Source organism: Entelurus aequoreus, linkage group LG23 (assembly GCF_033978785.1).
Source record: "Entelurus aequoreus isolate RoL-2023_Sb linkage group LG23, RoL_Eaeq_v1.1, whole genome shotgun sequence".
Classification (NCBI taxonomy): domain Eukaryota; kingdom Metazoa; phylum Chordata; class Actinopteri; order Syngnathiformes; family Syngnathidae; genus Entelurus; species Entelurus aequoreus.
The window spans coordinates 22,437,571-22,450,191 of record NC_084753.1 but is presented as its reverse complement, the minus strand read 5'-3'; the positions used below and the strand labels follow the sequence as shown (position 1 = coordinate 22,450,191).

Below are 12,621 nucleotides of genomic sequence, written 5' to 3'. Positions count from 1 at the left end.
CACAAAAAGTCGGACAACTCCAACACCACACATAAAGTGTCATTCCAGGTCGTTACACTATGATTTACCAATCAAATGTGTGCTTATTTTAGTGTCATTTATTAGGAATCTTAATTTATAAATATTAATCATGAAATGCTGTTAGTATATTAAATAAATACTAATACTAATATATTTTTTACAAACAGGAAGTTGCAGGAATGTACACATGATCCCCTGCTTACATCTCATTGTGCAACATGTGAATTTTTTAATGGGAACTAAATGCAATGTCTGAAAGGGGTACAACTTATTTCCAAAGCAGGACCTCCACCCAGACAAACAATATAAGTACACAGTTCATGAAAAACAATATTTTTTGTTATTGTCATTGTAAGTGGGCCTAAACATTTATATTAGAAAATCATCTCATTGAAATGACTGCTGTCATTTGATTATAATAAGAAGAAAATGTTGTCTATCTATCTGTGTTGGCCCTGCGATGAGGTGGGTACTTGTCCAGGGTGTACCCCGCCTTCCGCCCGAATGCAGCTGAGATAGGCTCCAGCACCCCCTGCGACCCCGAAAGGGACAAGCGGTAGAAAATGGATGGATGGATGGAGATTGAACTTGTTATTTAGTCAGGTTTGGGACAGGTGTGCTGCTGGTGTAGCCACAGTGTGCACGTCTGATGTTGCTCACATGGGCACCACTGAATGCTCAGGGAGTTTTTGCGTTTGCTCACACACATGAAAAATTAGAGGGAACATTGGTGCAGACACTCAATCAACGCCACATTTGCGGATTATAATTACTGGTTTGCAAAAAATATTTTTAACTCAATTAGGTGAAATTACATAATCTCCCACGGCACACCAGACTGTATCTTACGGCACACACCGTGGCACAGTGGTTGAAAAACACTGATATAGAGGCCCTTTTACCATGTTGTTAGAAACTACCATTTGAGCTGCACATTAAAGGTTGGCGAGCGGCTGTAATACCATACCGATTCAAAACTTGGGGGACAAACATTTTTGTAGCAAATTTCTAAAACTTGTCGTTTAGAGGAATTTGGACCACTGTAAACACATTAGCAGATCCTCAACATTTTATTCTTGCTAGCAAACATAGAACACTGGAGTCCAAATTTGTAGTTGACATGACTGAGGCGTTTCTCAAAGCACCTCTTTAACTCCCCTCCCTTTTGGCAGTTAAATAACGTGATTAATGTAACTTGGGTGTTGCTGTAGCTTGTTTACTTCAGATGCAGTCAGTAGTAATTTATTTATCTTCTTTAGTTATACTAGTAGTGTTGCTCGAGGTTTCATTTTAGGTCTTCTCTTTTTCGTTATTTCAACTGGTGCTCCGCGAGTTCAGTTCAAAAAACTTGTGAGAGACGGGCATTTTTTCAGAAGGTCCTCAAAAACAGCAGAGCACTCCTGTAATTCAATAAATACCGGTAGATCAAAATCAAATGTCTACTGTAGAAGATCCGGGTTCTTCATTAATAGTGAAGGGAGGAGTCTGCCTCCCTGGTCCTTGTTCATCTGGAACTGTGGCCCCCAAAAACAATTTAGTTGAACATCCCTGTTGTAAATGATAGCAACATTAGCCATTTTTAAGAGATCATCATTTTGTTACCAGTGAGGCTGTCAGTGTGTGACTGGTGGCAAAAAGAGAGGTCTTGATAGTGGCCATATTTGAATGAGAGATTGTTTTTTATGTGATGTTTTGGGGCCCTTGGCAACTGCTGTGTTTGCCTAATGTTAAATCTGCCCCTGAACATAACTGAAGTTAGCTTAGCAGCTTGACAAAAATGTTTTCTTTATTTCTTCAAGCTGCTGTGCCTTCTCTGACATCTTCTGGCACCGCCCAGGAGAGGGCCCTCCTCACACATTAAAACTGACTTATACGTTAAAACTAACTTCTCTATGTACATGTTTTGTCAGATTTGCACCAAAATTCTTACTCGGACAGAAATCGAATTTGTAGTTTCTGCTAAGTCCAAAACAAACTGACAAACCAGCCTCTCGCCTCGGTTGCTCTGTGCTTGGTAGAGGCAATACAACATTAGAAGTGAGGTTAAAAGTCTGGTTTTTTTTAGCACTGTGGTGTTCAAATTGTAGCACAGTGTCAAATGTACGGCCCGCAGGCCGGATCAGGCCCGCGGACAGGTTTTATCCGGCCCGCGTGATGAGTTTGCCAAGTATAAAAATTAGCTGCTTTTTTTTTTTTAACTAAAGAAACTGCTGTTCTAAATGTGTCCACTGGATGTCACAATAGCAATTCTGTTAGGCAAGCAAACGGTTTATACCGGGGCCCAGCAAGAGGTACACAGTAAAAAGGAACTGTGGCTCCTCCTCCTCGACCCACAAGAAACTTAAAACCTGCCGTTTTATGTCTTCTGCTTCGAACACGTCATCATTTGGCACCCTCGTTGCCCCAAAATGTCTCTGTCAAACGCGAGAAAAGAGAACTTAACCCTTTTGAATAGTTTTTACCTCCGTTTCTTACGGTTTGTTGAGTTAGCTCTGATTGATATGTGGACATGATAAAGGAGGTGTTTGATACCTAGAAGAGTTCACATGTGTTTTTGTTCAATCCCAGAAAGATTGTGACTTTTTTGTCACATTTGTGACATTTAGGACCGGCATTGAGGTCATGCATAATGAATTGTCATGGATGAGAGTTGGTGAAAGACTAGCTTGTAGTCTGATTCTATTTTTTTTTTAAATCTATACATACCATAAACCTGCTTATCTGTATTCTCAGCTGTTGCTTGCTAGTGACAGTCACAACTATGGTACCAGGCGAGCCCTAAAAGGTGCTCTCACCCGTCTTAAACTCAAAACTGATGTTTTGAAAAAGACTCTTATGTATAGGGCAATCACTTACTGGAATCGACTGCCACAATATCTGGTATCAATCACCAGCATAGGGGGTTTTAAGAATAGACTAAGAGGAGAGGTATTGCGAAAGAGATTATTCTAGATTGTACCTAATATCATGACTGTTTTTATTGATTATTGACTATTTTATTGATTATGGGACAAGCCGTAGAAAATGGATGGATGGTACTTTTTCGTCACTTATTGTTTGTCTTTGGTACACTAGTGTGTATATTTTAGGCCATTGGTTCTTTGTTTTATTTTTGCAAAAATATATATATCTATTTTTATATTGCTCTTTTTATCTTTGGTATGAACATTATTATGTAAACTCGAAGTTATAGGTTGTTTTTTTTTGTTCTTTGTTGTTGCTATTTTTGTATTGCAACATTTTATTATTTGATCATGTTGTACTGCATTGTAATCTTTTGTTTTGTGATTGTGTGATGTTTTTTGTCTGGACCTCAGGAAGAATAGTCTCCACTTGGGTGTAGACTAATGGGGATCCTTAATAAACTAAACTAAACTAAACTTAAAGTGTAATCCTTGGTTTGTAGATACACTAAGACGAAGTCTAAGCTTTAAAGTTTTAAGATTAAAGTACCAATGATTGTCACACACACACTTAGATGTGGTGAAATTTGTCCTATGCATTTGTCCCATCCCCTTGGGGAGCAGTGGGCAGCAGCGGCGCCGCGCCCGGGAATCATTTTGGTGATTTAACCCCCAACTCCAACCCTTTGTTGCTGAGTGCCAAGCAGGGAGGTTATGGGTCCCATTTCATTGTGTTTTTGGAACTGCACCAATTTCCTCACAATTTTTAACAAACTTGTAGTGTTTTGTCCAGAGGATTATTTGTGATTTGTACGTTTTCAGAATGTACTTGTTGTATTTTTGGCAAAAGTAAAACAAAGAACACAACCTGGAGTTGTCTTTATTTTTAAGTTATCATGCCATGATTTTACCATACCGGCCCACTTGGGAATAGATTTTCCTCCATGCGGTTTGACACCCCTGCCCTATAGGGAATTTACAATCGACTCCCCAAAAAAACTTTTTCTGCTCACCTCAGACTCTGTTTGCACACTGTAGTAACCAAAAATCTGTTAATTTCACCTTAAACCATAACTAAAGCTCGCTAAGCAGCTTTAAAAAAGATGTTTTTCATTGTTTTTCTCAAGTTGATGCATGTCTTCCGAACCCTCCCAGGGAATACCAGCTATGGATAGTTTCCCCTGAACATTTTTAGTCAAGGTCCCTTAACCTTTTGCCGCTATCTGCAGCATTTTTGCAGCTGTACAGCCACTTGATAATGCGTGCATTCCGCTCGATGACGGATGTCCCCTGTCGGATCTTTTTGCGTAACACGTCCTCCTGCAGCCCGTCGCTGTCGTCGCTGTTCCTGGAGAAGCCGTCGTCCGACGTGGACACGCTGACGCTTCGCAGTTTCATCGCGATCTCGTCCGAGCGCGCAGAGAAGTTCTCCTTTCCCAGTGACTCGATGACCTCCCCGTCCAGGCCACAGTACTTGAAGAAGGCGTCGAAGTCTGCAAAATTCTTGGAGTACCTGGAGCTGATGTCCGAGCGGGATCGGGCGACACCTTTGCTCCTCCTGATAGGAACCTTCAGCCGGTTATCAATTGTGTTCACACCACCAAAACCTTCTTTTTGCCCAGGATCCATGCATTTGGTGGTGTGTTCTACTACATTCTTCCTCCTCCCAAGGGTCGGGGTCGTTGCACTCGAGCTATATTCCTCAGGTGGGTTGACCCTTCCCCCCTCGCCCTCACTCCCGCACTCTTTTTCTTCTGTCTCAGGTAAGGTAATGCTTACCCTGGTGGCGTTGAGAAGAAGTTTCCGCGTTATGTGATGTTTGCGGTCATTTCCAGCCCCTCTTAATAGTTCACATTTCTGTCTGTAAAGCAAAAGGGAGTCGGGGCGCTTTTTGGAGCTGGAGCGTCTTACATTTCCCGGTGAGGAGCTTTGTTTTGGAGACTCCTGGAATTGCCTTGAGCTCCAGTTGGAGGACCCCATGCTGCTAACGGATGCAGATCCCAGGCTGATGACCGGTTCTTGAGTCGATCTGACCACCAGCTGGCTCTTCACATATTTGGGTTTGCTCGCAGCAAGTCTCTCAACAGCACTCATTGATCCTTTCACCTCGCTCTCCAGTTCCATCTGCTTTCGAAGGTACTCTGGACCCTTCTCCAGGATTTTTGAGGTATCGCTAGGTGATTCCATAGTGGTGCATGTGACTGAGCCCTCAAAGCAGCTTTTTCCTCAGTCTTTGCATGCGGAAGATTCCATTCAATTCTGCTATTTGCCTGAGCATGTTTCCCAACTGGAGAGTTTTTTTTTCCTGCTCAAACACACACCTCTTAACCCCACCCATCCTGTGCAAGTCTGCTCTCAACCAAACACGGGCCAGTTCAAAGTACACCTGATAGGATCGCAAGTAAGAACAGTGAAAGCTGGCACTGTCACATATCACTTACCGTCTCTCGGGCAAGGCTTTGATTAAGAAACTCGTATTTTGATATTTTGTTTACCACTTTGCAAATAATCTTGGCTTCCATTCACATACCATATTACTATGGTAAATTTTTAGTCTACTTTATGCCTTTTGTTTTCGGCCTCTTTTTGTGCCCTTGTGTGCATTATCCTTTCCATCCTTACCCTTTCCATAATTTGTAACTGAGCTACTGTGTGGAACAATTTCCCTTGTCGATCAATAACGTTTGTCTAAGTCAGGGATGTCAAACTCATTTTTGATCGGGGGCCACATGGAGAAAAAATCTACTCCCAAGTGGGCCGGACTGGTAAAATCATGGCACGATAACTTAAAAATAAAGACAACTTCAGATTGTTTTCTTTGTTTAAAAAAAGAACAAGCATATTCTGAAATTGTACAAATAATAATGGTGTTGTTGTTTTTTTACAATTACCCATTGCGGTTGTTAGTATTTGTACTTTATTTGTCGTTATTTATATTTTCTAAATAAATTATGTGATAATGTTCATCAGTCTACTCATTGGTGTTCATTTTCAATCTATCAAGATTAAAAAAATTATATCAAAATCAAATGTTATGTGCCTGCTCAGTGGCCTTGTGGTTAGAGTGTCCGCCCTGAGATCGGTAGGTCGTGAGTTCAAACCCCGGCCGAGTCATACCAAAGACTATAAAAATGGGACCCATTACCTCCCTGCTTGGCACTCAGCATCAAAGGTTAGAATTGGGGGTTAAATCACCAAAATGATTTCCGAGCGCGGCCACCGCTGCTGTTCACTGCTCCCCTCACCTCCCAAGGCGTGGAACAAAGGGATGGGTCAAATGCAGAGAGTAATTTCACCACACCTAGTGTGTGTGTGACTATCAGTGGTACTTTAACTTTTAACTTTATTTACACTACCGTTCAAAAGTTTGGGGTCACATTGAAATGTCCTTATTTTTGAAGGAAAAGCACTGTACTTATCAATGAAGATAACTTTAAACTAGTCTTAACTTTAAAGAAATACACTCTATACATTGCTAATGTGGCAAATGACTATTCTAGCTGCAAATGTCTGGTTTTTGGTGCAATATCTACATAGGTGTATAGAGGCCCATTTCCAGCAACTATCACTCCAGTGTTCTAATGGTACAATGTGTTTGCTCATTGGCTCAGAAGGCTAATTGATGATTAGAAAACCCTTGTGCAATCATGTTCACACATCTAAAAACAGTTTAGCTCGTTACAGAAGCTACAAAACTGACCTTCCTTTGAGCAGATTGAGTTTCTGGAGCATCACATTTGTGGGGTCAATTAAATGCTCAAAATGGCCAGAAAAAGAGAACTTTCATCTGAAACTCGACAGTCTATTCTTGTTCTTAGAAATGAAGGCTATTCCACAAAATTGTTTGGGTGACCCCAAACTTTTGAACGGTAGTGTATGCAGTTTGATAATTTTCCTCGACTGATGTACTAACATCATGTGGTTTATTTTGTACATCATCTACAAAGATACGAAGAATTTCTATTGCATTGCGACATCCAGTGGACAAATTTAGAACAGCTGTTTCGTTCATTCAACAATTTCAGGTTAATTTTTATACCTATCAAACTCATCCTAACCTGACTCTTGCCAGATCCTTGTAGTTCGCTGAGCTCCACACAAGGATCTGGGCTTGAAGGCTTTGCAAATTCCTTCAAGATAGCATAAAATAATGAACCAATCAGGATCGCCTGGCGGGATTTCATAGATGTGACGTAGCGCCGAAGCGACTCTTTGATTCAAACTACAGTGGCGGCACGCAGCCCTCACTGCGTCGTGTGCTGACATTGATTCTGCTATTGCAACTGTTTTGTCGAATCTATCAAACATTAATTCTTTAAAAGATGAACAGAGAACGGTTTTGAAAGCATTTATTGGTGGCAAGGATATTTCGGCTCTTCTTCCGACCGGGTTTGGATTTCCCAGCGTCGCTCTCATCAGTGTCACGGGTTGATTTCGATGTGAGTGGTTGAAGTAGCATGTCATTTAAGATAACGGACAAGTGATTTATCCAATCACATACAATGATTTTTTTACAAGGCCCCGCCTTCTGAAATACATCTCCTATTGAGAACTCCCAGATCCTTGTGTGGAGCTCAGCGAACTACAAGGATCTGGCGAGAGTCAGGTTAAACTCATCCCGCGGGCCGGAAAAAACCTGTTCGCGGGCCTGATCCGGCCCTCGGGGCGTACGTTTGATACCCCTGGTCTAAGTCCAAGTCCAAGTTCATGTTGCACAATGTGTGGAATCAGTTAAGTGCGGGGAGGTTTAAGGTATGTGAGGCCCTTTGTAGTTTTAAAGGGGATACGGTATCCAAATCAAACTTTTCTTACCTACTGGTACCCGTTTTCTGAGTATTTGGGATCTACAATAAAACGATATCCCTTGCCAACCCTGGCTGCACGTCCCTGGTTGAAATGCACATTGCTGCATGAAAGTAAATAATGGAAAGTGAGATTTAAGTACGAAAATTATGTTTTAGTTTCTTTAAACATCATAACATATCTACTGATGGAGGGTGATGCAAAGAAACACATAAAAATACTTTTATGCTTCAGTTAAAGTTGTGAATGTTTTTCACATGCCACAAGTCCTCTTCTGACTAACGATAAACATTGCAGAGTCATTTGATGTCCGTCAAATGTCTTCACTCATTTGTCTCTAACTGCAAAAAATATAGGGTTTTCCCAAACTGTTTTACATACATTATACGTTAATATGATTAACATGAAAAAGGAAATATTTCTAAGCTTTTTCAGCATGAAATAGTATACAGCACATATTAAAAAAGAATAATAACTATATTTTCATATAACTTCGCTGTTTTTATTGCATTTTTTCCATTGCTTATTGGTATTATGATGATGAAGATGATGATTATGACGATGATGATCATGAGAGCCTGAAATAAGTGAAGTGAATTATATAATGGTAATTATATAATGTCTTGCCCAAGGACACAACAGCAGTGTCTTGGATGGCGAAAGCGGGGGACAAACGTGGAACCCTCAAGTTGCTAACACGGGCGCTCTACCAACCGAGCCACGCTGACCCTTCATTGCTTGGCAACAATGGGCCCCATTCAGCAATAAGTTCCTAACTTTTCCTCTTATCTTTCTTCCTAAGTGATTTTCTAAGAGGAGTCCATTCAAATTCATGACGTGTTCTTAAACGGCCAAAGTGTTCCCACTTGCTGTTCTTAAGTTGCTGAATGCCAAATGTTTAGCGTGTGCATGTCTATCATAATTTGCATATAAACACGCCCTTATTTCCCCAATATGCATATGTAAACACCCTTAATTGTGTAATTTGCATAGGTAAACACCCTTAATTCTCCATATAAGGGCACAATTCCGGCGGAAAAGCCGAACATCAAACACATGGAGAAAACACAAACAGATTACAGAAGACCCGCGGGGGAAATACATAATGTCAAAACGTAAGTTTAAGAAAGGGGGGACTGCTGAGGTAGCCCCAAAGCGGAAGAAAAACTGGTCGAGTTCAGAAATGGAGGTTCTACTGCAGGAAGTGGAGAAAAACAAAGTAGTGATCCTCAGCAGTGCAAACTCAGGGTTTAAGGGCACATATAAAGCTAAGATCTGGGGCACTATAACCGATGCAGTAAACTGGTGTCAAGCGGCGAGGTCCACACAGTTGAGGACGTTAAAAATAAATGGTGTGTGCGTGTGTGTGTGTGTGTGTGTGTGTGTGTGTGTGTGTGTGTGTGTGTGTGTGTGTGTGTGTGTGTGTGTGTGTGTGTGTGTGTGTGTGTGTGTGTGTGTGTGTGTGTGTGTGTGTACACGGTATTTTGAAATGTCTATATATTGCTCATTTTGCTATATGTCTGTCTGTCTTATCTATATCTATCTATCTATCTATCTATCTATCTATCTATCTATCTATCTATCTATCTATCTATCTATCTATCTATCTATCTATCTATCTATCTATCTATCTATCTATCTATCTATCTATCTATCTATCTATCTATCTATCTATCTATCTATCTATCTTTCTATCTATATATATATATATATATTTCTATCTCTATCTGTCTCTTTCTATCTATCTATCTATCTATCTATCTATCTATCTATCTATCTATCTATCTATCTATCTATCTATCTATCTATCTATCTATCTATCTATCTATCTATCTATCTATCTATCTATCTATCTATCTATCTATCTATCTATCTATCTATCTATCTATCTATCTGTCACACCTGGGTGAAGTCTGGTCTGGGTGAAGTCTGGTTTCATGTTGTTTTGTCATTTCCTGTTTTATTTTGAAATGCTGACTCTCCCTCTCGTTTCAGGTCACTTGCCCTTCCTCCTGATTCCCTGGTCTGATGTCTTTCTTGATTGCCTGATTGCGCCCACCTGTGTCACCCTCCCTCATGTGTTTAAATGTCTCATCCTCCTTCTGTCCTGTGCCAGAGTGTTTCGTATCGTCTTGTGCATACCTCCAGCGTTCCTTTGCCACAGCCTTGTCTACAGCCATTGCCACGTTTTTTGTACTTTTGATCCACGGGAGATTCTTTGTTACTGTCACGACCCGACTAGGACTCTGGACACAGATGCAGAATTACTGAAAACAGTTGTTTATTCTCATTATCAAAACAGATCTAACCTGACTACTAAACTAACAAAAATATTAATAACTCAAAACGCTCCGGCTATGGAGGGAAAAAGGGGCTAAAGAACAAAAACTAGCAAATACAACAAAAAGCGCTCCAACGGAGGCGATGCTAAGGAGCTAATCTTACCTGACAAAAGGTTACAAACAAAGAATCTCCCGTGGAACGCTGGAGGTACGCACAAGAGCAGGGGTGCTCACACTTTTTCTGCAAGCGAGCTACTTTTCAATTGATCAAGTTGCGGGGATCTACCTCATTCATATATATAATTTATATTTACTTATTTATGATATAGGGCAGCACGGTGGCAGAGGGGTTAGTGCATCTGCCTCACAATACAAAGGTCCTGAGTAGTCGTGAGTTCAATCCCGGCCTCGGGATCTTTCTGTGTGGAGTTTGCATGTTCTCCTCGTGACTGCGTGGGTTCCCTCCGGCTTCCTCCCACCTCCAAAGACATGCACCTGGGGATAGGTTGATTGGCAACACTAAAATTGGCCCTAGTGTGTGAATGTGAGTGTGAATGTTGTCTGTCTATCTGTGTTGGCCCTGCGATGAGGTGGCGACTTGTCCAGGGTGTACCTTCCGCCCGATTGTAGCTGAGATAGGCTCCAGCGACCCCGAAGGGAATAAGCGGTAGAAATGGATGGATGGATGGATTTATGAAATATATGTTTTCGTTAACAAGTTAAAGGTGTTTAATGATAATGCAAGCATGTTTAACACATATAGTTAATATTGTTAATAAATTAAAGGCGTTTAATGATAATACAAGAATGTTTAATACATATAGGTAATATTGTTAACAAGTTAAAGGTGTTTAAAGATAATGCAAGCATGTTTAACACATATAGTTAATATTGTTAACAAGTTAAAGGTGTTTAAAGATAATACAAGCATGTTTAACACATATGGTTAATATTGTTAACAAGTTAAAGGTGTTTAAAGATAATGCAAGCATGTTTAACACAGACAAGAATATAAGTTGGTGTATTACCTGATTCTGATGACTTGCATTGATAGGAATCAGACAGTGCTGCTGATAACGTCCGCATTTTCAAATGGAGGAAAAAAAAAGTCCTCCTTTCTGTCCAATTCCACATGAAAGCGGTTGGTTTTTGGCATCTTATTTGTCCAGCTTCCGTACTCCTTTGTATACACTTTACAAGAAATACATTGGCGGCAAACTCCTGTTATGAGAGTAGCGTATGTGTGTGTGGCCCTTTAATAGGTGACAGCATGTGAGGTGAGTGACGTCAGTGAGTGGGTGGGCGAGAGAAGAGAGGCAGGCGGGGACTAGTTTGTTTTGTGTTGGATTGGCTGTGTGTAAGCAATCAATAAAGCAAGATTTGCAACTAATCGCCGGACTCATCATTCACCCTAAAGTTGTCCGCTGTGGAGACCCACTGCCGGGTAAAGTGAAGGGTGTTGCCCTGAGCATACATCGGCCCTGGAGAAGTGTCTCCCCTGCGCTCTTCGACTACGGTCTGGGAGCAGGAAGAAGGAAAGGTGCAACACTCCGTAGCTTGCTAGCTTGTGCACGCCAGCTTTCTGAGACTCTTATTTTGATAGCGTAGGCAGAATGAAGCAGAGCTTTTATTGTGCAACTGTGCAGTCGGTCTTTGGAGTTTTGACGACAGGTACGGCGCCAGAGTCTGTTGAAATAAAAAGTGTTTCTCGCCTTCCTGTCGGTAATTTTTTCTTAATAATGAGCTGGCAGCAGCCAGTGGTGCCGTGAATGTCAATCAAGTGACGAAAGTGACGTCATAGTGAAGATTTATGATCGCTCATTTTTAGGACTATTTTTTTAATGCCTGGCTGGGGATCGACTGACACACCCTCCGTGATCGACCGGTAGATCGCGATCGACGTAATGAGCACCCCTGCACAAGACGATACGAAACACTCTGGCACAGGACAGAAAGAGGATGAGACATTTATACACATGAGGGAGGGTGACACAGGTGGGCGCAATCAGGCAATCAGGAAAGACGTCAGACCAGGGAAACAGGAGGAAAGGCAAGTGACCTGAAACGAGAGGGAGAGTCAGCATTTCAAAATAAAGCAGGAAATGACAAAACAACATGAAACCAGACGAAACCCAGACCAGACTTCACCCAGGTGTGCCAGTATCTGTCTGTCTATTATATATCCATCTAATCTATCTATCTATCTATCTATCTATCTATCTATCTATCTATGATAATAATTTAATATTAGACAATAGAAGTAAGGGAACTTATCACACTTAAGAACAAATAGGCCACCCTACGAGTGCTCTGGAGCACTCGTAGATTTTGTTCTTACCTACGAACAAATGCCAGCCAAGAAAACATTGGTGAATACAAAAATCTCCTTAAAAACTTCATAAGTGGGCCTAAGAACAACATTTGTTCTAAAGAACAGTTGCTGAATGGGGCCCAATGATTTTCATGCATTGTAATTGTCAGGCTTGTCCCTGACAGTTTAGTTATGTTTTAGTTTTTCCTGTGTTTGTTTTATTTCCTGTCAGCGCTCTTATTTTGGTTCAGTTTCCTGCTTGTCTCCCTGAGCGCTGTTTCCCCTCAGCTGCGGCTGATTA

The 12,621-nt window shown here is 41.1% G+C and overlaps 1 protein-coding gene across 1 annotated transcript; it reads right to left on the bottom strand.

The window, feature by feature from the left end:
• Window positions 1-3,744: 3,744 nt before the first annotated feature.
• fam110c (family with sequence similarity 110 member C) lies at window positions 3,745-5,199 on the bottom strand. Its single transcript, XM_062034295.1, has one exon. The coding sequence runs from the start codon at window positions 5,109-5,111 to the stop codon at window positions 4,116-4,118; it is 996 nt and encodes a 331-aa protein (XP_061890279.1). The 5' UTR covers window positions 5,112-5,199; the 3' UTR covers window positions 3,745-4,115.
• Between the last annotated feature and the right edge of the window lie 7,422 nt (window positions 5,200-12,621).